The 24,854-nt window shown below is 43.2% G+C and overlaps 1 protein-coding gene across 2 annotated transcripts; it reads right to left on the bottom strand.

The window, feature by feature from the left end:
- Window positions 1–11,177: 11,177 nt before the first annotated feature.
- Window positions 11,178–20,736, bottom strand: TBR1 (T-box brain transcription factor 1). 2 transcript variants are annotated; one of them, XM_002749394.8, is made up of 6 exons: window positions 19,931–20,736; window positions 19,189–19,343; window positions 18,713–18,834; window positions 17,989–18,147; window positions 16,749–16,810; window positions 11,178–13,680 (listed from the first exon to the last, which is right to left on the bottom strand). In XM_002749394.8, exons 1-6 carry the CDS (start codon window positions 20,620–20,622, stop codon window positions 12,822–12,824), a joined length of 2,049 nt encoding a protein of 682 aa, XP_002749440.1. In that variant the 5' UTR covers window positions 20,623–20,736; the 3' UTR covers window positions 11,178–12,821. The 2 variants fall into 2 exon arrangements, with proteins under 2 accessions (XP_002749440.1, XP_078183677.1); XM_078327551.1 differs by lacking the exon at window positions 19,931–20,736 and adding an exon at window positions 19,600–19,894.
- Window positions 20,737–24,854: the final 4,118 nt, after the last annotated feature.

Genomic DNA, 24,854 nt, shown 5'->3' on the forward strand with positions numbered 1-24,854 from the left:
ACAATATACCAAATACAACAACTTCTCAAATATGTAAATTAATTTGTGACTTAGTTTGCTAGGTAATGTTCACATCATGACTCAAATAGATGCAACTACTTAAAAATGAATGATTTGGTAGGCTGTCATGGGCTACGAAGCTATCTGAGTAAGCAAGCTGATTGTATCTGGCCTATATTGAGAGGAAGATATTTTTCCAACTGACATATTTAGAGTTAATCCCTCTATAATGGAATTAAAATATGATATGTGGATGGGATTGCTTATACAGACTTCCCACCATTAGAATTCTATATTGTTCTATGGATTAAGACTATTATTGATGCTCTGGCATTTATTCTTTTGAGAATGACATCAGATGTTAAACACACATTACTTACAGACATCCTTCCAATTTCAATCTGTCTAGAAAAAGGCCACCTTATGAATGACTGCAAAGTTTCTAGATACAGTAGTAATCATCATGTTTTATCATGATGAACTGGAGGAAGAGTACAAATGCTTCTTTTATTCAGAAAGCGAGAAGACAATGTACTCCAAGTCACTTTTCTCTTACAGTCAAGCAGACAAACAACCAGTTCTAAAAGGTGACAATGCTACTCTGATCAAACTACCAAAATCATTTTTTTACAGAATTAGAAAAAACTATTCTCAAGTTCATATGGAACCAAAAAAAAAAATCCCCCAAAGCCAGTCCAATTGTAAGCAAAAAGAACAAAGCCAGAGGCATCAGGCTACCTGACTTCAAACTATACGACAAGACTACAGTAGCCAAAACAGCACGCTACTGGTACAAAAATAGACACATAGACCAATAGTACAGGTTACAGAACCCAAAAATAAAGCCTATAACCATCTGATATTTGACAAAGTTGACAATAAAAAGCAATGTAGAAGGGACTCCCTATTCAATATATGGTGCTGGAATAACTGGCTAGCCATAATGTGGAAGATTGAAGCTGACCCTCTTCTTATGCCATATACAAAAATCACCTCAAGATGAACTAAAGACTTCAATGTAAGACCTAAAACTACAACAACCCTAGAAGAAAACCTAGGAAATACCATTCTGGACATAGGCCTTGGCAGATTTCATGACAAAGCCTCCAAAAGCAAATGCAGCAAAACCAAAAATACACAAATGGGACATAATGAAATTAAAGAGCTCCTGCATGGCAAGAGAAACTATTAACAGAGTAAACAGACAATCTACAGAATGGGAGAAAATATCTGTAAACTATTCATCTGACAAAATTCTAATACCGAGAATCTATAAGGAATTTCAACAACTCAACAAGGAAAAAACAAACAACCCCACTAAAAAATGGGCAAAGGACATGAACAGATACTTCTCAAAAGAAGACAACAAGCATATTTAGAAAAAATGCTCAGCATGATAAATCATTAGAGAAATGCAAATGAAAACCACAATGAGATGCCATCTCACACCAGTCAGAATGGCTATTATTAAAAAGTCTGAAAATAACATGTTGGCAAGGTTACAGATAAAAGCTTATACACTGCTGGTGGCAATGTAAATTAGTTCAGCCACTGTGGAAAGCAATTTGGAGATTTCTCAAAGAACTTAAAACAGAACTACTATTCAACCCAACAATCCTACTACTGCATATATACCCAAAAGAATATAAATTGTTCTTCCAAAAACACACATGTATTTGTATGTTTATCACAGCACTATTCACATTAGCAAAGACATGGAATCAATCTATATACCCACCAATGGTGGCCTGTATAAAAAAAATACAGTACATATACATCATGGGATTCTATATAGCATTTAAAAAAAAAAATTTCCTTTGCATAACATGGATGCAGCTGGAGGCCATTATCCTAAGCAAATTAGTGCAGGAACAGAAAACCAAATATCACATGTTCCCACTTATAACTGGAAACTAAACACTGAGTACACATGAACACAAGGATGGCAACAATAGACACTAGGGCCTACTTGAGGGTAGAGGGTGGGAGGAGGGTGAGGACTGAAAAACTACCTATGAGCTACTATGCCACCATTAATAGCTGTAAAAACAAACAAACAAAAAAACCTACTATTTCATTATAGAAACAAACAAAAAACCCAGAATGGCTCCCAGACTTTGCAGCACAGTAGAATATCTTAAGTATCTTTTGGACACAGGGAGGGGAGCACTACACACTGGGGTCTGTTGGGGGGAAATAGGGGAGGGACAGCAGGGGGTGGGGAGTTGGGGAGAGATAGCATGGGGAGAAATGCCAGATATAGGTGATGGGGAGGAAGGCAGCAAATCACACTGCCATGTGTGTACCTATGCAACAATCTTGCATGTTCTTCACATGTACCACAAAACCTAAAATGCAATAAAAAAAAAAAAAAGAATCTTTAAAAAGTACAGATATGTGCATCTCAACACCAGATGCTCACATCCTGATTTATTTGGGATGGGGTGTGAATTTTTTTTTGTTTTTTGAGAAAGAGTCTCGCTATTTCGCCAGGCCCCCGGCTGGAGTGCAGTGGCACGATCTCGGCTCACTGCCACCTCCACCTCCTGGCTTCAAGCAATTCTCCTACGTCAGCCTCCCAAGTAGTTGGGACTACAGGCATGCACCACCACACCCAGCTAATTTTTTTGCATTTTAGTAGAGACAGAGTTTCACTACGTTGGCCAGGATGGTCTTGATCTCTTAACCTCGTGAGCCGCCCACCTCGGCCTCCCAAAGTGCTGGGATTACAGGCAGGAGCCACCAAGTCCAGCCGGGATTGATGATTTTTTAAACTCCCCTGGTGTTTCAAAGGTGAAGCCACTGACCTAGAGCATAGGAGAAGTCACTGCTATCTTCTTCCCTCCACTCAGTTGTGCCTTATGTCAGGAAAGGGCAGGAGGCAGTTCATGCAAAGAACCACACCAAGTGTGGGCCTGCTTATCCCCATGACCAGAAGCCACCTTGATTTTCAATAAATCAGTATGCTTGGAGTGCATGGTGGGAGGCAGGGAGACAAACAGAAAAGAAAGAGAACTATGAAGTGAAAAAAAGAAACAAGATAAAGTCCTAAAAAAAAGCAATCTTACAGAGAGATGCCTTAATGATTTAAAAAAACAAAAACAAAAACAAACAAACAAACAAAAAAACCCTGCAGATAATCATGGAATACTGTAAAGAACAGTTTCTCCATCTTTACTCCCAATCACACTCGTGTATTATTACATAAAAAGTGATCCCCACAATTGCTAACATGTATAGTCTACCATTCTAGAAATGAAATATCAATATATGTGTGTAGAGATCTAAGAGAAAACATAACATTCTAGACTAGTTAAATTAACAGTATCAGTAAGGCAGTTGTTTTCAAACTTCAATTCTCTGTATATTAGAAAATCATGAAATAAATTTACTAGGTCATAACCAGAATTTTATTTTCAATGAAATTAAACAAAAAAAATCAGCATATATCAAATGTGATACAGGTAAACATTATTTTGTTAAACTTTTGTTTGTGTGCATGTACATATGCTTATTACTCTGAGTCCCAGTTTAAAATTTTTGAAAGCCACTGCTCTAGAGATTCTACCTAGCTCAGAACAGTTGAACTCAAACTGCATAGGCAGTCAGAAGTCCAGAAAAAGCACAGTGTTTAAGTCTGGAAGGTATTTGAAAGATTAATTATAACTTCATTTTACAAATGAGGATAGTGGAAATCATAGAAATAAAGCCTCTTATTCATGCCCACTGTTTTCTACTATACCACAGGAATCAAGTTTCTTTGAAACCTGTATTTTCAAAACTCATTTAATACGAATATCTTACATACTAAATTTCCATGACACCAACTACACATTTTCAGTTTTACAAACAGTTTTTGACATGGCATTTTTACCAACTTCTTAAATGGAAATTGTACTATGTGCAAATTAAGTAATAACAAATTTAAAGCCTATTGATCCTAATGTTAGGAAGTAGATATTTATTTGCATAAATAGAATATTAGTGAAAGAGTACTTCAGACTCCAACAGAAGGTCCTCAAAGAGCATACAGTCATGACAGCACCTAGAACAGCAAAATGCAGGGAGTATCAAAAATCCCCTATTTCTTTTTCTTGATTTTATGTTCTTATTGTCCAGACTCATCATCCTATTACACATACACATCACACACACTCACACACAATTTATTTTGAAATATGACCCTAAAGGAAAAAGAATTTAAAATAAAATTTTAAATGTGTGGCACTTTAAAGTGTAAACTTAGGAACAGAGTTTTCTAAAGAAGTGGTAATGGAAGCAAAACTGTTTCTCATGAGCTGCAAGGCCTGAATCTCTTAGGTTTCATACTTCATTTTTTGTGTCTATATTGAGAAAGGGGTGACAGTGATGTATTTACTTAATAAGATATCATGCAGATAATTATAAAAACCCTTCCTATTTAATAGCGGCATATACAGTTCATACTGCAATCTTCTCAAGGGGTTAAATTAATATTAACTAAAAAAACTTAGCTTTTTAAAAAATTCCTCTTAATCCTCATCATGCTAAACTTAGATGAAGAGTAAAGAGAAAGTGAATTGGCATCGATGTTTCAAGGAAGGACAATCCAGAAAAATGTATTAGGCTACAAGAAATACAAAACCATGGAGTAGGGGAAGGCTGTTAGAAAATGGGTTCTAACAGAAAAACATTACCAGATCTTTTCTCCACCTTTTTCTTCCATATCACATGTCACATGTCTAGCAAGTTTTCTTAGGAGAGCCATATGAGGACATACCCTGTGAAAAGCAAACGCTATGGAAACCTATAAAATAATGAATGAATGAATGAATGAATGAGCGAGCAAAAAGAGAACCATAAAAGAAACACTAGAAGAAACAGAGGAAAGTGAAGGAGTTGCAGAACCTGTGATTCTCAATCACCCAAAGGGCTAATTATGATTTTTTAAATAGCTAAGAGAATAAAGATTCGTCTATAATAAGGCTATTACATTTGGTTAAGAGGACACTGGTGAACTTAGTAAGAAAGATTGTAATGTCCGTGCAAATGAGAAAGCTGAACTGAAAAGGATCAAAGAAAGTACTGAAACATGAGTCCTAAGTACAACGAAAGAGAGCAAGGATAAATGCAGTGCCTCACATAGCTAAAAATGTTATCTGTAAAGAAGATAACAGAAATACCAATAGGAGACAAAAATATCAAGCTGTCCTTTCACAAATACAAAAAGAAAGAAGATAATGGAAAAATGACTATCAAGAGATGATGTGAGTAGAGAAGTTCATAAGGAAAAAGTACAATAATGTAGGGAGGTGCAATAGAAAAACATTCTACCCAATGTTTGTCCCAAAAATATTGCTTTTTCCCCCCAATTGCTTTTGAGGAAAATAGAAAAGTTCTGATCTGAAATAAACAAATGGATGAATCAGGCGTAGACTTCATAAAGATTCAGGTTCAGGGTGGTAGCGTGAGAAAAAAAAGCGTAGGTTAAAAAAAAGTTGTTGGCAAGAGAGTCAACAAGGGCAAAATGAGTGTCAGAGAGAGAGCAGAGTTGGAATAGGAAAGAACAAATTTGTTGAGAAGGAAGTCAGTATGTTTCTTTGCCTTTCTCCACAGGAACAAAGCAGAATGAAAGCATAAATTAAAAGAGTGAATCCCAAAGGTGAATGAACTCTAAGAATTACTAAGAACACAGTCATTTTAAGATAGCAGTAGAAAAAAAGATTTTATTTGAACAAAATATATAGCGTTCAATGGTAAGGAAACTGTGAAAGGATGAATCCTCATTATAGTTTCTATTTTCTCAAAGGAAGGTGTTAAGTAGTAAACATTACTATTATTTAGTAAAAATTATCTCCAAAATTATAATTTTGCAATTCAAAACACATTCAGTTATAAAAATACTAGCCACCTTTTGAAACATACTTAATTAGAAGCAATACTTTGGCCTTCAGTAAATTCTCAATTAAGCAAGCCATTCAAAATAATAGGTATGATAACTGGAAAGTTCTCATAAAATGTCTGTATAGATTGTTATGGCCTAACCTTAATCTACATAACATGCATGTGTTTTTTGTTCAGTAAGGTCAAGGATGTTGAACTAAAAAAATTATGTGATAGCTTAATATTGTCAATACAAAGATTAAATTAATTTAAATAGTTGTTAACTGCACAAAGAAGCCTATAATTTGACTACATTATAAAGGGATACAAGTGATTTTGCAAATTCAGCTTTTAGATACAAAGAAAGTATTATCTCCTAGTGCATAGGGAGAAAATAACATCCTGGAGCTCTAAAAAGAATAACCTTTTGTTGATAAAAGACGGCAAATGTTTGAATGTTCACGGGTGTGCATATCACAACTCAAAGAGGATATTTAAAACACATACACAATTCAAACAGACATATATATCTGAAATACTAATGCCTTCTATTAGCTTTCAAAGGCAGACTAACGTGTGCCCACAAATGGCAACCCAGCAGGCAGTGACATCAGTCCTAGAAATGATGTGGCCTGTATAGTGTGCAGTGAAGTGCAGTGCTCTACTTGTTTGCAATGGTTTTATTTTTCGACTAGTTTTTATCACACTTGGCATGAACAAGGGAACATGTGCTTTGCTAAATTTGAACTTTTAAGATGAAACTGAATTAACTGAGAACCAAAAAATTGCTTCTGAATTTTCCTAAGATTGAAAAATGCCTTCCCTCTCATACTAGGAATGGCAAAATAAATGACAAATACATCTTGAAAGTTAATTTTGAGCTAGTAAGACCCTGTGGTTTGAGAACAACATTGTTGGCTTTCTTCTTTTTTTAGACACCTGAAATAAGACTGTAACGTAAAGGCTTTTTACCCACACAGTACCCTTTTGCTAACACGAAGAGATGCATGAAATCTAAACCTAAAGAAACCTAATAGAAGTGCTAAACCTAATATAAGCACGATTCGTTTTCTTTTTCAATCAGAAAGTTTAATTGATTTGCCATTTCTTAAAACTTAGTAACCATCAAAATACAGTCAACTCTTGCTCCAAAATTTAATCTTATATATTTTTTTCTACTAATGTTGGAACAAAGTAACTATATTGACTAAAACAACCAGACACATATCCCTAGAGATGCCCTCCCCTCATAAACTTCCTCTTCTTTCTTGTAAAAAGTATGCCAGGGTACCCAAGTATAAATAATTTGCATTAAAATGAATGCCCTGTCATGCAGATATTTTTAAGGATTTGAATTCAAAATAATTTTAATACACAATCCAAGTTCTAAATTGTAGGGTATATTTATAAGGAATCTAGGGATAAGTGATAAGTCAAACAACCTCTAAGAATCAGCTTGTAGTACAAGCTTCATTGCATTAATAATGTCACAGTAAGTATGTTTATTAAATTAAATATTACCAGCAAGGGTCTTCTAAATCCCGTGTTCCTAATACTAGATTACATATTTATTTCAGAGTTAGCATAGTAAGAGGGGGAGCTATCACTAGAAGGTTTATTAAGTTATGTGTTTTTTTCATTGCTTTAATAGAACTATTCAAATCAAATTTTTCAGGCCATGCCTTGAACACCACTTCATACCATACTGTGGGTGTAAAATACACGCAAGGAAGATATAATCAGCTCAGATGAGACCAATGACTTGTACACCATCAAGTTTACTTTATTGTGAAAGCAATGGGGTTTTCTTTCAAGTGAATATATTTTTTAATGTGTGGCAACCTAACATACAAACTGAAGATGGGAACATGGAAAACACACAAATCTCAGAACAACTGAATTCAACCAAGTAAAACACAAGGCCTGAAATTTTGCCTAGTCTTCTCTGAGACTCTTATTTTGTTCTGGTATGAGAAAACCCGACTGTCCAAAAGTAAATCTTGTTGTACTCAGACTGTAACTTCAATAAATCACACACATTCAACTTCCTTAAATAGTCTCAGTTATGTTTTTAAAAACCGATTTTACTGATATTAGGCTAAAATATTACTCTTTCAAACATCAAAATTAGCCAAGCAATCGCCAACATACCAGGGTAAATTAAATATGTTTAAAATTGATCACTAGCTTTAAAGTTGCTATTTCATAAACACGTTTGTCTAAAAATAATAACTGTTGCTGTTTCCTTCATAAGTTTTCATACAAGAGCATGGTTTCTACGTTTTTTCCCGTCTTATGGCCCAAATGCCTAGTTGATAAAGTAACTGATACACACACACACACACAAAGGGTGCTGCACCAGATAGGACAGGCCGAACATTTTATAAATATTACTTATGAACACACAGTTTGTCCAAATATCTATGAAGCATTTTAAACTCTGGGAATATAAACGGCCTCAATTCAACGAAACTTTTGTTCCAAACCTGCATCTTAAGCAGAAAGTAGAGCATCCTTTAAAGCCTCAGTGCTAAAAAATTAAATACTCAATATCACCCCCAAAAAAGGTTAAGTCATAAAGAGTTGTAGCAGTGAGACTTATAAGAAAATGTTAACTGCCTGGGATAAAATGTTCAGAAAGTTCTCCACAGACCCTAAATTACTACATTTTAAAAGCTCCAGTGATGTACGTCGGTCCAAAAAGATAGAAACAACCTGATTTTTGAAACAAACTGTTCAGTAAGTTTCTGCTAGTCCGAAAACAGGATTCCACGTCCTAAATCCTATTCAGCTGCCAGGCCTGGCTCTGGAAGAGCAGCGGGTAGAGGCTGCTGAGCTTAGGCCAGAGACAAGGCCACCGCCCTTCTCCCCCGATACTGGGGCGGGGGCGGGGGGGGGGGCGGTCGGGGGTACTCAGAGAACTGCCTGGACTCCTGCTGAGACCCGCAGCCTGAATTGGGCCTGGACTTCCAGTCTGGCCCCACAGCCTGCTTCTCGGCCTGGACCTCTGACCTGGATCCCCGGCTGGGACAGCCCGGGGGCCGCAGCCCGCCAGACGACAAAGCAGGAGAGCCCCGGCCCAGGCCTCAGGAGCCGCCCCGCACCCGAGAGAGCTCCCGAACGCCAGTTCCCGCTGCTTTGAGCTCGGGTGCACCAGGGCCAAGCTGCAGCCTCGCCGCAGTGCGCTTTGTCCCTGCCTCCGTCTACCCCGACGGGCGGCGTCCACCTGGAAGGTTAAGAACCCAGGCCGCAGCGTCTCCCTGCCCGTGCCGCCGGCACGCTCAGCCCCGAAGGACACTGAAAAAGAGTTAAGATGGCGCGGGTTGCGAGTGGCGGGAAGACACCAGCAGAAGACTGTGCTAGCCGCACGCTTGCCACCTTCTTTCTTCCTGTCTCTTTTTGAAAATACACTGTTAAAACTGAGGAGATCTGAGTTTAAGGAGAGGCATCGCCGTTCCTCTCTGGCTATCCCCTGACCCCTGTCCTCAGGAGAGAAAAGGCAACTCTCTTCAAACTGGGACGCCAACTTTTATTCCCAAAGGGCCTTCCAAATCCAGACTCTGATTTCCTTTGAAGAGCAACAGCCTCTCAGACACACTGACAGTGTCACTTCACCAGACACCCAAGACTTCTTGGAAGCGAGGAGAAATTATCATGTTTTAAAGAGACAAGAAAGCACAATGCCTCCGAGCGCGAAGCTGCAAATTTACCTCACGCTGACTCAGTCCACACAGCAGATGGTGGCGGAGCTGCAAGGGAAACGACCTCCCCAATTTTTTAAAAATACTTCCTAATATCAACCAAAGCGCGTCTTTCGGAACAAGGCACTACGTTCCTGTGAAATCTATCCTCGGCGCCTAAGAGTTTCGTTTACGCACATGACACCGACTCTTTTGCTCACTGTGACTGTCCCGAGGGAGGGCAGCGGGCAGAGCCGGGTTCCCGGGTTCCCGCCCTCCCGCGGCCGGGCCTCAGCGGAACTCAGAGCGCGGCCGCCGCGGCCTCGAGCCCCGCACCCCCTGGCTTCCGGCCCTGCGACCTCCAGACCGCACGTGCTCCTCCTCCTCCTCCTCGGCGGGAGTGGGCCGCTGGGTCGGAGGAGCGCAGCCGGGGTCGCGTGAGTGATTACACGAATGCACTGCCCCACTTCACTCGCCACACTTGCGCCGTGTCTTGTACTTTTGTCCTCTTAGTTCTTAGGTGTGCGGAGGGGAAGGAAACACAAAGGAAATTCAGTCATCGCTTTTCTATGTGGCAGACAAAACTCCACGGAACGCCGTCTAGTGGCAGAATTGTCCAGGGAAGGCAAGGCAGTTTTATCCTCCCTCGAATTTTTATTTTAATTAGAAATTTGAGGCCTCTTTTCATCTGTCAAACTGCAGAGAGGACACAGGACAATGTCTTGGTGGAAGGCAAATTTAGCCCCATAACCTGAGGCTGGCCCAGTCTAAGCAAGAAGATGGAACCATTTTCCGCCTCTTGCCTGGATCACCTCTTCTTGGAGACAAAAGTACAAAAGTCGCTTCACCACGAGGTAGAAGAGCTCTGCGGACTTCACTAAGACGCAGCGCCCCCCAGGTTGGAATTTCAAATTTCTGAATTTGTTCCCTAGGTGTGGATCTGGCCTGGACGGGACTGGCACAAGATTCCACTACCGAAGGGACAGAGCAGTGCCCTTACTCCCATCCCAGATACCTCCCAGAAGCAGTTTTAAGCTCTTTTGTTAATAAAACGACCCTTCCGCGAGTTTGTTCTACGTGTCTTTTGCCCTGCCCAATCCTCGGAAACCCTCCACTCAAGAAATGTAGGCCGTTCTGTGTCTGCGTTTACAGATTCGCCACTCACCTCTAAGGCCTCGTATGTACAACCATAATTTTCTAAATCTGCAGTCAACATCCTATTTTGACATGCATTTATATTATACCCTACTTTCGGCCAACGCCTCCCGCCTTACTCTGTGAAATTTAAAGAAATTCTTAACTCCTTAAAGAACCTCCTTTGCCTGCTCGCATTATTTCCAACTTCAGAAAGAATCGGATAAATACGAGAAAAGTGCATATGTTTTCCTGAAAAAAGAAAATGAGCGCAGAAAAGTGAAACTTGGCTCATAGGTAGCTAAATAATTATAAATAAGAAGAAAAAAGTAATTCCTGGAAGTACTATAAAACAAAATTAAGGGAGGATTGGGAGGTGGTTTCCATTAAACAGGCTGCCCATATTGGAGTGGGGATGGGCTAGTCTTCTTAACCCTTAAATGTCATCACCTATAATAATTAAATCATTTTCAAACTGTAAACTGCTTTCAAACACCATAGTTAGCGTTTTTACCAGGTTTATTTTACTTGTTATACACAGACGATACAAACGAGCAAAAAACAAAACATTTCTCAATGGAATGTGTACTTGTATAAATTATTCAGTTCACAGACAAAACGAAACAAATATAAAAATCACAACATTAGATTTACAGAAGAGCCAAAATATACACACGTTTAGACCCTGAATTCCTATTAGGAAAAATCCCCCCGTGGACTGGAATCTAGATTGAATATTGTGTATGATGCATATTTCACATTAATTTTTAAATACAAAAAAGTATAGGTTTGCTACACAACATTAGAAATCCTACTAATCTATTTCCAGGGGGATTAATGCTCCTTATCAAATATAACAAGACTTAGGGGGAAATCAGTCTTACTTGCATTAATACTAGTGTTCTCCCAAGGAAGTCAAATTTCAGCTGTTTCTAGGTGGTGGGGAAGTCATTTTCAAAACTAAAATGCAGTAAAATATACAACTCACACAATTCATCTTCACTAGACTACACTATAGTTACCAACAATTCAGTCATCTATATCATTAATAGAGTATTCATTACAAAGATTTACAGCATATAAAGGTGGAGGGGGTACTGAAAGATATTCAGAAACAGTTTGTCAGCATATTTGGCACCTGCACAGACCAGTAATGGATTTGGCACTTTGGGGAAAAACAAATAAGGCAAAATAATATTGCTGATGTCGAGCTATTCTATTTAGAAGGAAGATGGGGGGAAACATACAACTCCAGTTGACTTTGCTTTGCAGGCATCATGCCACTTAATCGACTTGCCTATGAACAGACACCTATCCTTTAAAGGTGTTTGGGTGGATTCTCCTTAGCTATTTGTGTGCATTAGGGCTCATAGTAATTATTTCATGCAACGGATTGAGAAGTGAGAAACCCATCACTATTGAGTATTTCGTGTTTCTAGAGCCTCTTAGAATATTATTATCTCACAAGAAAATTAAAAGAGAGAAGAGAAAGTATGAGAGAAGAAAGAAAGAAAAGCAAAGAAAGGAAAGGAAAAAAAGGTTAAGCATGAACTGGTTTTGTGCCTTGACGAGAATAAAAACTAGCCATTCGTTACAATAAATTAACACTATGTACAATCATTTCACAGGCTTTGTTCCACTAAAATTATTAACATCCCTACCATCCATCCAACTCCATCCACTCGGGGATAAGAAAGGACGCGCTGGGTGGGTCCAGGTTCTAGAGTCAACATCCTATGGTTAATGGGGAGGCCGAGACTTGGCGGGTCGGAATCGCTGCTGCCTGACAGGACTGCCCAGGTTTCCTAAAGGTGAAGAGTTTCATTACAAGAAAGAGGAGGAGGTAAGGAAAAGACGAGGGGAAGAGGATTGTAGGAGGTAACTCCACATAAGGAGAGTAAGTAGGAAAACCAAAAGGTTTACAGCAAAGTCGAAGGTCGGTGCGCTAATTGCAGAGACGGCTGTGCAAAAAAAGGTTAAAATCACGCTCGGAGACCTGCACTTATTCGCTGCAGACGGCCATCGAGGGTCAAATAAAATGAGGGGGTGCGCAAGGAGAAGTGTGGGGAGGCGGAGCTGGGGAAGAGCTGTGAGGGGCTGGCTGGGGGTCCGGGCCTCGGCGGGGCCGGGGCGGGCAGGGGCGGCCTAGCTGTGCGAGTAGAAGCCGTAGTAGCCGCTAATGTCCTTGGCGCAGTTCTTCTCGCAGTCCCGCTGAGCCAGCACCTCGCTCTTGAGAGGAGACGAGCTCTCGGACACGGGCGTGTCGGCCGGCGAGATCCGCCTCCGCTTGGCCTGCTCGTAAATCCCCGAGTCGCTCGAGTCGATGGACTTGATCGAGGAGGGTGTCTCGATCCAGCTGGAATCGGACAGGTCCTTGGGCTTGGCGTCCTCGGCGGCGCCGGGCGGCAGCGGCGAGCGCTCAGCGGCCAGGCCCTCGGCCTCCTCGCCTAGGTAGGGGTTGGCGCCGGCCATGCGCGCGGCGGCCGCGGCGCTGTTGGGCCAGCAGGGCAGCACGGAGCCCGATTTGGTGCCGCAGTATTGCGGGGGGCTGCGCGCGCCCCAGCCCGACGGGTCGGCGTAGTAGCCTAGGGGGCGACCAGTGCAGCCTGCAGCCTGCAGAGGCAGCGCCTTCACGCCCGCCGCGGCGTACGAGAGCAGCGTGGCCGCGTTGCCCGCGAAGTCCGTGGCCGTGTCGTAGGCCGAGGCCGCGAAGTCCAGCCGGTTGTTGGCCGGCGTCACAAACCAGCGCTGTGGTGAGGGTGCGCCCGGGTCCTCGGCCTGCTGCGGCGACAGCAGCCCGTTGGTGTGCGGCACGCTGCGGTCCGTACCCGGCCCGGGGCCAGCGCCCGCGCCCGGGTGGAAACGGGCCTTGGCGTAGTTGCTCACGAACTGGTCCTGCAGGAAAGAGCCGGCCATGGCGTAGCGGGCCCCGGGCACGATCTGCGAGCGCGGCGAGTCGTTGGGCGAGGGGGTCAGACGGTCCATGTCGCAGCCGGTGTAGATCCTGCGGGGTAGGGAGAGAAAGAGAGAGAGCCGAGGGGTGGCGCGGAGGTCCCTTGGGGTGGGGGTGGGGGCAGAAGGGAAGGCCACCTCCACTTTTCGCCCACCCCCATACCTTCTATCTACAAACTTGCAGTCCAGGATTTCCTGGAGAACACAGAGGCCGCAGACCCGTATCCTTCCCAAAATAAATCATGGAATTATAAAGGAGGCAATCTGTCTATGCAGGGACCTGAGCAAGATACAGAACATCAAGGGAACCGCATCCCTCTTCTCTTGTTCTCTCTCATCAGGTGTTCTGGGTAACTGAGAGAGGGGAACAAGTAAGACCTTTCATCTCACTTCTCCAACATGTGTACACATTAAGGCAGATTTACCCGGGGACTACGATGCTCTTTGCCCAGTGTGCCTGTCCTCTGCTTTCAGAGTTTCTGACTTAAAATACTAAGCAAGGTACTCACTCCTCCACCCTTTTAAGACCTCCTGTGTCCATTTGATTGTTCAGTTGATTTCTGTCCTTTTTCTAGACTGTTTCAGAAACCCCTAGGGAAAAGCCGCGCACGGAGTAATCATCGAAGACTGGCCCTCACCCGTGTTCTGGAACCCGAGGATTGCTGCTGGAAGCCTCCAAGGTTCTTAAATGTCTGTTGTTTCCCCTGTATGAACCTTTCACTCTCACCTCTACTAATACAAACAAGAATTACTCCTCGGAAACAGTAGTCATCAATCAGAAATATTCTCTTAAAAGAAAAGACGTTCTTTATTCTGACCTTCTTTTCCTAGCTTTTGGTCCCTTACCGGAAAAAAACTTCGGGGCAAACCTGCAGTGCACTTATCAGCCTACTTCATGCAATGGACCACTAATAATAGCTAACCTTTACGGAGCTTGACTATATGCCAGGCACTATGAGCTAGATAACTATTATTATCCCACTTTACCGATGAGGAAATTGAGGCAAAAGGAAGTTAAATAGCTTGCCCAACCACTGACAGTGATTGAGTTGTTGGGAATTACCTTAGATAAAATAATCAAAGATTAACTTTAGGCCCTGGGCCTAGAAAATCCCATTAGAATTGAGAGGAAACCAAGGGTTGGATGAAGATTGGTAGAAGTGTTTTCTCATACACATGCACACATGCCTCCCCTTTTTATTTAGCTCACACATAAATGTTTTAATCTTTAGTCAACAGACTGTTTTGAAGGAGAGCTTCAGTTTTGTCAGACCTTAATCCTTCGGGAAGGAGATTCCCTGGTGAGTGGCCAAGCAAACTCCTAGTACCCCATGAACCCTTATACCTCTCCTTCTTTCTCCAAAATTGAGCCATGCCCAAGTAACCAACTTAAAAGGGGAAAGGGAGAGTGTCATAAACCACTCAATTCTTCCTTATCCCCTAAAAATCTCAGGTTTTTTTTTTTTTGTAGGGGTAAAGAATCTTTTATGAAAAAATTTAGTGATTTAAGATCAAAGAGGAGTGGCTTTTCCAACAGAAGGCAGCCAGAGGAGGAGGGGTAGGTGAGAGTTTTGCTGTGGCCGCTCAAGTCCATTCTGTTTAGTGCTCAAAATTTCCCTCCTGAAATTGAATTCCAGTTTCAAATAAGAGAATTAGAGGAAGGCAGGAAGGGAACATAACTAGCAAGGTGCAAATATCTTCTCTGTTTATCACCACAATATTTTAAAAAGAAAAAAAGCAGTCTGCAAAAGGTACAGTTTAGATGCCCATCCAGGTCCCACCCACTTGGGATTACTGAATTGATTTGTGCAAAATAAAATGCTTTTGAACAGATGTTCACAACAGAATTAAAATCTCAAAATCTACAGGACTCTTCTCCAACATCTCTAGTCTCTTGGGCCACACACTTTCCAGTGTGCTGGGCACACCTTTTTAGATTGTGAGGAATAGAGTAGTCAAGTTTTTATTCTGGGGAATCATATTGATGAGACTTGCTTCCTTTGGAGTACTTTTGAAGAATATATGTGGTGGTTATAGGCAGTAATATCAATGACTGTCTTTTAAATCATTAGAAAGTATCAGGAGGGAAGGTTGGTATCTGCTTGGAGATGGGATAGAGGCAGTCACATGTCTCTTTCTCCACACCTTTAATCTATGCTAATCAAAGACAGCTTCAACTTTTTAGCTCTGTCTCAGGCGCTCAATGTAAGCTATGAAATTAAGATGTATGTACCCTTTCCTTTTATGGTCAGAGAATGTGGGGAAACCCCACAATCCAGATTTAGATTTTTAATGCTATCTGAACTCTTAGACACTATGGACACTGAGTGAGAATTGTAGAACAAGCCCAGAAAGCATTGACTTTACACCTACTGTTGCCCCCAGAGAACAGCCTTTGATAGAAGAGAGATAGGTAAGGGAGGCCTGAAGAAAAGGGCACCAGCATGTTTAATTAAAACACACCTAGATACAAAAGAAGGAGGAAGTATATTTTCTTTTGAAGCTTGCAAATAATACACAGCAACACCATCTGAATCTTTCCGAAAGCCTAAAATGACCGTAACAGCGGTTCTGCTCACAAACTCGTCTGTGATGGGTGCACATTTTTATTCAGTCCATGGTAAACTTGAACAGGAAATGCTATTACACAAAACTTGGGAATGGGTAAATAAAAGTCACATACGCTAAGGAGACAGTTAACAACTGCCAGAGGAGCCACATGCACTTTTAGGCAGAATTGCCGGTTTCAGACATAGACAATCTGAACTGAGCATCTGCAGCACCACATACAGTACTCGAATCCGGGAACCAGAGCAACCTCCCGAACCAGCCAGCCAGCCCCAGAGGCCCGCCAACAACTTTGTAATACACAGGAAAGCTAAAATTAGGTGGAGGAAACCTCTGATCAAAAACCACACAAGTACCAAGCCACAAGGTCACCAGAGAAAAGAGGAGCCAACCTGAAAAAATAGAAAGAAAGAAGAAAAAGAAAGGGAAAGCCTCTAAAACAATCTTGTCTTCACACATTCCAGCTTTCAAAATCCTTGTACAAAACAATCCACCTTTGACCTAAAACCCAATTCCACAACTATTTGAAAAGGAAGATACAAAATTACTTACGTGTCATAATTATCCCGAAATCCTTTTGCAAAGGGGTTGTGATCTATTTTCAGTTGTGTAATCTGACAAACAGAAAAAAAAAAATGTTATCTCACCTTTTATATATGAAGACTGGATGTTTGAGAATCCATCATCTGCCACTTTTACAGGGGCTTAAGGCCTGCAATTTTGTTAAATAGCAAGGCTTTCCTAACTGAAAAATTTGAGGGACTGGGTGGAAAGGAAAAAAAGAGAAAATACCATGAAAGTTACTAGGAACATGTTTAAATTAATAGTGCCTATAGCTAAAGGACTGCTTTCAATGAGCTCTTCTGTATTTTCTAAATTGGTTCACATTCACATTTTTTAAATGCCTGCTACACACAATGCACTTATTCAGACAAAAATCTTCAAGGAGCACTTGAATTCATCACCAAATGTTGACTATTTTAAGTATTTTACATTCTAAAACGTTTGTCACTTCTGATTCACAACCTGAGGAACTACAAGTTGCATCTTACTTAAATCAGGTTGGATTTAAAAGCATGTTTTAATTTCTGATATTATCATTTACGTAAAAAAAAAAAAAAGACAAACACAAAAACCCCTATCATTCCTAGTAGTCAGATTAGCCACTAAAATCAGTTTTTGCAAACTTACAAAATTGGAAGAGGCTCAAGTGCTAGAAAGCTCAATCCAGAACCCTCACTAATTTGATTTATTGTCGTTTTTACATATATGAATGTGTATGTTCTTTTGATCTCCCAGAACAGTGATGTTTGTTCATTTCAGCCATCAGTTCTGAGATATAAAAAAAAAAAAAAAAGAAAGAAAGAAAGAAAGAAAAGAAAAAAAGATTTTTTTTTTTTAGATGCCAAAGCTTGCCAAGAATAAAATGCACGGGGAAATCTGCTTGTTTTCTAAAGGAAAAAGAGACTTTAAAAAAAAAAAGGAGATTTTAATCTGTTCTAGTTGGAAGCCCAAATTAAAACTCCCAAAAGAAGAGACTTTAGAAATCCTGGCCACCTCAAAGGTGGCCCAGGTGACCCGCGACGAAAACAAATAGCATTTTCCCACCGGCGTGGTATTTAGGAAAGGTGTCGGGCAGGCCACTAGCCCTAGGCCTTAAAACGCGCGGCTGAGCCAGCTGTTACTGATGTTGGCGCTGCTAGTACCCTAGCCCTGCAAGGCCCGAGGACGTCGGAGGGTGGGAGAGCTGTCTGTGCCGCCCGCTGCTTGCCCAGCCCCTAGGTCTCCTTACATCGGTGTTCTGGTAGGCGGTGACGGCGATGAACTGAGTCTCAGGGAAAGTGAATGTCTGCACGCGGCCAGGTTGGCTGGTGTCCTCCGTGCCGTCCTCGTTCACTTCCACCACATGCAGGCGGGGCTGGTACTTGTGTAAGGACTGTAAAACCACCATCTGTCCGGTGGAAAGAAAGGGGAGCGCCGGGTGGCGTGTTAACGCGGTCGCTGTGCGCCCGGCTGCGCGTCCGGGCCGGCGGAGGCAGCCTGCAGCCCGCCTCCCAGGCTAACTGACCGTGGGACTCGCCTGGCTAGCGGCTGGCTGGCTGGCTGGCTGGGGCAGACCGGCCTTCGCACCTCTGGGAGCAAGGATAAGCTAGGGCACCGGAGAAAAGGGGGAACCCGATCGCTCGATCCTCAGGGCCGTTCTCCTAGTCCTCCTGTTAGGAGGAGGAACAAAGATTTCCACAACCTGCAGATTTTCTGGGGGTTCCTTCCCAAAATCAATCATTATTAGTACTTGGAAAGGTCGGGCACTCCAAAATTGGGCCGACGTGGGTGTTGTCGATGAGAACAACTTTATAGATTTAATATAAATTTGGAGGGTTGGAAATATAAATTTTAAGTCTTTTTAATGAAGCTAAGAAACGTGTATCCAGTTCGACATCCTGCTTTACACTGACGAACTGAATGGCAGGGAGAAGGGGTGACAGAGAGAGAACAGGAGCGCTTGAGCCACTGACCTGCCCATTGTTATTTGAAGCTCCTTTGTTGTTCGTAAGTTTTAATTTTCCAAAAGAGATTTCTTGGCGCATCCAGTGAGCCCCAGTGTTGGGGGAATCCGGATGCATATAGACCCGATTTCCTAGAGGAAGAAATACGTTGTTTACAAATGCCCCTGGCACTGCCCAGTCCCAGCTCCTCACCACGTAGGACACACACACACACACACACACACACACCTTACTCCACTGTGAGGCCCATTAGCTGGGGCTTTTTTATGCCGTTCTTTCTTCCTATTAACTGGGGGTGATTAAAATAGCTTTTGCATAATCCTCCCCCTTCTTGCAGCTCAGTCTGTCCCCTTGTCCCCCTCGTTTCCTTTTAGAAGTCATTGGCCGATCGTTTTAAAAGTCGCTCGAGCCAGTCCACAAAGGCTTTAATTAATCATTCTCACCTAAATAAGTGTCAGGAAAATGTGTTAATTGGAAGGACTTGCCTTGCACATTGGTGTCCGCTTTGCCGCAAGGAACCCATTTGCCTCCTTGAAACCTCCAGTGATTGGGATCCGCCAAAATCACATCCACAAAAATATTGTAATGAGCCGTGGGATCGAGACCAGAAATGTTAAAACTTAAAAAAGGAAACATGCGCCTATTTAAATTAAGGGGTGGGGGGAGAAAACAAGGAAAAAAGAAACATAAATGTTAAAGATTAAATGCAAGAAGCGGGGCGCCAGATAGCAAAGCAAAACTTGTTCTTGCAGCAAATAGGGGCGAATATTTTCTGGGTTAGAAAAAGGGTGATGGGAGAAGAAAAGAAGTGCGACCCAAATCGGGGAGAGCTGCGAGTGAGCTGGAGTGGGAAGGCGGCAGGTATTCCTGCCCAGGTGGGGAGCGAGGTTGGCGACCTGCTTGTCCACCTGTCCGTGCATGCTAGTGTTGATGCGTCCCTCCCATCGCCCATCCGCTGGCCGGGGATCTTCCTTTTTCTTGCCTTCCTCTGGCCACTGACTGGTTCTCCAACCACATTCCTAGAACGGGATCGCCCCCCCCCCCTCGCCAACCAACATCACCGTAGCGGTTATCCCTTCCACTTTCCCCCTTTCCAAAACCAGCCAACTCTAGGTCGCCTTCCACTCCACTCCCGACCCCAAATCGTCGCTGCCGCGGCAGTCACAACCTAGGCGCACTTGTTCCCGGCTGCGCCTGGAGCAGCGGCAGCCAAAAATGTAGTATTACCTTCCCTGTTTGGTGATGATCATCTCCGTTTGGTGCCGGTGAAATTTCAGCCAAAGGGGCCTGTTGCACAGGTACACCTGTGCTTTGCCGGGCACCAGCCCCGGCTGGGTGGAGGAGAACTGGTAGAACGGAGCTCCTTGGTAGGAGTGGCCGTACTGCTGTGGGTAGGGGTAGCCGGCCGTAGGGTATCCCTGCGGTGAGGAGTTGGACAGGAGGCTGTTGTAGGCTCCGTTGGTGATGACCGGGTGGTGGGCCATGTAGCGGCTGGGGCTGCCGATGGAGAAGGCGGGGTGCGCCGGTCCGTGCTGGCCGGGGTACGGGAACATGGCACTGGGAGCAGTGGCCGCAGACTGTGGCTGGCTGGACTGAGAGAGGAGGTAGCGATCTGCAGCAGAGCCATCGAAACTGTGACGAAGCTCAGAGACCCCGTCCAAGACAGGAGAGAGTTTACTTCTCTGGACGTCCCCTGGTGAGTCCTTGGAGTCAGGAAAATTGTCTGTATCTGACTGATTCGTCATCCCCCTGGTAATTTTTTTCAAAGGTGAACTTCTCTCCAGGTTGTCAGTGGTCGAGATAATGGGATGATCGTGCAAGACAAGCTCGGATCCGCCTGAATGTGGGTAGCTGCTGCTCACATTGAGAAATTTCTTGGAGAGCATGATAGAAGGAGAAAGGCAGTGCTCCAGCTGCATAGCTCTAGAACCTGAACACTCGCCCTCCCGTCCCTGGTTTTTAAAGTCCTATTTATCATAAACTAGAAATCCACAGACCCCCTCACTAGACAGAAAGCACTTCAACCAGCAAATGCTTCTCAAAGGTTTGATTTACTTTTTTTTTTCCCTGGGAGAAGAGATTGGCCAATTGACACTATGCAGCAATCAGAAAAGGCTCACTTTTGATCTTGCTGCTTGTGCAGCCGATGAAACGGCTCTTGCCATTGGTTAACTGCTGACAGTAATTTAATTAGATAGACATTAATTAGGATAATCACCTGGCTCCTGGTAGCGACGATCATGGCAAATTGAAGGGGATGATTTTATTGTTGGCTTGGGGGGTGGGGAATGTGTGTTGTTTTACGTGAGCACTGTTGTGTCACCTTTAAGCTTTGTGACCACTGCTTTAGGAAGATTCAAAGATGTGCAATTTACTAAACATTTCCTACCTTCCCCCCCTTTCCCCCTTTAGAGCGGAGGGGCGGAGGAGGGAATTCGACGATGCTAGGAGACTTTTCGGATCTGAATGAGCCAAATATTCAGTTGAATGTAACGATTTCAAGTGCAAAGTATACAAAGCGCGAGCCGGTGGCCTCTTCTCGCCCTGTAAAAGTTCCAGAGTCTGTCTTTTCCAGCTAATACAAAAGCACACGACACCTGAGCTAGTGCTTTGTGAGCAGGTCCTACCTGTCCTCGGCGCCCCCACCCCCACCTTTTAAACTGCAAACATAAATAAATAAATCCCTGCTGCTGAGAGCCATAGCGATAAGCAGGAGGGGGGAGAAGAGGGGGCGAAAAGCAGCAACTCACCCACCAATCCACCCACCTCAGGAAGGTTCGGTTTCTTGGTTGAGCACAGAAACAGTGACAATCTATGATCTCCTTTTTAAGTTTTGAAATAATCATAAGCTGTCGGGCTGAAACGCCTTAATGTATTTGCAGTGATGTTTACCGGGTCTTTACTAAATATTTTATCAGCGAACTTGGTTGCAGATTATCTGAAGAGCATCTATCTGGGGGCCGGCGCCATGCATCCTTTTCGTCCCTCTGCATTTCCTTCTCTCTGAGGTACTGGCTTGGCGACAGGTTCAGAAGCCTCGCCAGAAAAATAGAGGGCCGAGTCCCCGTGCAAATGGGCTCGTCAGAAGCGCTGATCTGGGGAGACAGAGTGGAAGTGGTGTCAACACAGTAATCGCTACTGAAGACGTGTGTGTGTGTGTGTGTGTGTGTGTGTGTGTGTGTGTGTTTAATGTTTATATAATCTGGAGGGGAGAAAAAGCATCCATGCCAGTAATTTTAAAAGGAAAAAGAATCTAAGGAGGAATAGAAAAAAAGAACCAATTTAAAAGGATGTTGGCACAAATAAATAGCACGAGGCCCAAAGAGACCCTGAGGTGTAGGGAGGAGGTCTTCCAGGACTGGCTCTACAGAGGAGCCCAGCCCTCGGCCTGAACCAGAGGGCCACGAGCGACAGAGGTTTTTTATCCACCCAAATCTGCCTCTCGCAGCCGGCGCTCGAAGACCTGCCCTCCCGCGGCTTTCCTCCCGGACGCCTAGCGGCGCGGGAATGAGCTGGAGGAGCCAGACCTCCGCTCGGCCCCGAGAGCTACCGGCCCGAGGGCGGGCTCCGCCCGGGGGACTGGGGGAACGCAGGGTGAGCTGCGTCTGGTGCAGACCTCAGGGGCACACCCTCTTCCCGTGATGGGGGCGCGGCCTGGGCACTTCAGCCGCGGGAGCCTCTGGCTTCGAGCGAGCGCGTCTGTCCTCCCCAGGCCGGGGCAGCTCCCGGAGGAAGAGCAGCTCTGAGAGACATTGGTGGGTCCTGAACATGGGCGGAGACGGGTTAACCAAACTCGCCGCTTCGCCACTGTGTTGCATTTTCAGAGCGGCGCCTCAGTGGGCCGAGCGGTCAGCGCTGAGCCGAGACTGCGCCCCTCGAGGCGGGCTGGGCGCCTCGGCTGAAGAGGGCACCAGCTGAGGCCTCCATCAGGGCGCCGCGGGCAAGGCCCTGTGCGGGCGTCCTGGGCAGGGCAGGTTGATGACCAGATGTCCTAGACTAAAGCCGAGACAATTTTCTGGGATAAAAAAGAAAACGAGACCCATTTTTCCTTTTGAAAGCAAACCTCAGCTCCTGGCCAGAAGCTTCATAAACAAGCAGTCTTAGCTGTTGACTCGGGGTGCGGGGTAGGGGAGTAGGGAACACCATTTGACACTTGTTTTCCTTCCTTGACCTTCTACTGCCATTTGCCTTCATGAGAGGCTTTTGACCTCTTGATTACTCTTGGCTACTTTTGTTTCCTTCTTTCTTCCATCTTCAACTTTTCTGTCCCTGAGTGCTTCTCCTTCCCTGGCTTCGAAAGACAGTACTTCCCTCCATTCTCAGTGGGACGGAGCCTTAAGTGTGTAAAGAGGTGAGACACCATCCGGGCTCTTTTTGAGGCTTTGCCATTCTCAATACCCTAAACTGCTTTAAAAAAAAAAAAAAAAAAAAAAAAAAAGTAGGAGGAGGAGAAGAATGCTAAAATGAAATGTTAAGGTGTTAAAGGATAGAAAAGGCAGAGTGCACCTTCAGTTTTTAAGGAATTGAATTAATATGCTTCTGACCCACTTTAGATTATCAATACTAAATACAGTGATTGCTCACATGTAGGCTATGTCTTGAATTTATATATGCTAAAGAAAATGAAGGCTTTCCTTAGAATCACCACACATGCCTGTGAATCATACTTCCAAAAGACCAAGGCTTCTCAAACCTTAAAGTGTGTATGAACCACACCACGTTTCTTGATTGTGATTCAGTAGGCCTGGGGTGGGGCTTGCTTTCTGTATACATAATGAGTTTCCATAAGACCTAAATGCCATTGGTCCAGGCAGATCACACTTGGAATAGTGAGGCCTGACCTTTCAGTGCCCCCATACTACTCTGAGAGAAAAACAGGGACATTTCTGCACTAGAGACAAATAGTTTTGTGTCCAGAGCTGCTTTACCTCTGCATGGTGGAGGGGTAAATATGCTCACATAAGCATGCCTGCATGCGTGCATGTGTGTGCTCACACACATACAGTCTTAAACAGCTTACTGAGTTTGTGATTAAACACATCTTTTCAATGCCTAACTGGGCCTGGGACATCAGGCTGCTGCGAAAATAGCTGTAAAAAAAGACAAAGGTGTTCAAGACAAAGGTGTTCACTGAGCCTCCCTCAGGGCATCCTGATTTCGATTAGCCTCGGGATATTTTCAGAGGACTAAATGGGGGAGAAAAAAAAATCTTTTAATCCAAATATTGAGATTAGCTCTTGAAATACTAAGGCCTTCTTCTGAGGACACACTGTACCCCCCAAAAAATAAAATTGACTAGCATTAACATCTGTGAAATAAGTTATAGAACCTTATTTGTAAAGAGAAAAATCATATCCAAAAAGTCTGCACATGTTTGAATGAAGCAAAAGAAAACTTCACTAACTTCCACTTATATTTTAATTTTTTAAATGTAATCCCAACGACTTAAATTAATGCATATTACATGTGCTACATAGGATATACTGTCACTATATCTGAAACAAGAAACTGCAGCACAAGCAAGAAATGCTCAGAATACCTCTTGGTCCACCAAAAAAGATACTGTGAAACATACTGGGAATTTAAGCCATTTCTACTTTCAGTTTCTGGTGACTTCAGTAGGCAACCAATAAGAGCCTAGACTTGTTCCAGTAGGATAGTAATTTCATCTATCACAGCACTCATAACACTTCTAGTAGATTAAGTTAAATTCCAAGTCCCCGCGTAAAACCTTTTAATGAAGCCTTAGTAATATTCTCACCATATTTTCACAAGTAAGGGTGCAGACTAGAATTAGATCTTTGTCTACGTATCTTTTCCCATAGTCCTTGGTATAACCAGTATGGTGCTGAGCCATAATAAGAGGGACAGTTACATCACATTAGAAGTAAGCTGAGAGATAAAGTCATCTATAAAAACTGCTATTAGCCTTTTTTTTTTAATTAGAAAACTGGGTAGTCCTAATTTAGAAAACATGAGACCAAACAATAACAAAATTATTGCTTATAAACTCATATTAAACTCACATTATGCCTACTTTTCTCATTTTGCTTTTTAGAGGTTATATACTTTCTGTGGTTATTTTAGGTGAAAGTTCAGTAGAGTTTGCAGCAGCCAATTCTGAGTTTCAAAACTGCTGGTAGAATGTACT

The sequence above is a fragment of the Callithrix jacchus genome, chromosome 6 (genome assembly GCF_049354715.1).
Source record: "Callithrix jacchus isolate 240 chromosome 6, calJac240_pri, whole genome shotgun sequence".
NCBI classification, from domain to species: domain Eukaryota; kingdom Metazoa; phylum Chordata; class Mammalia; order Primates; family Cebidae; genus Callithrix; species Callithrix jacchus.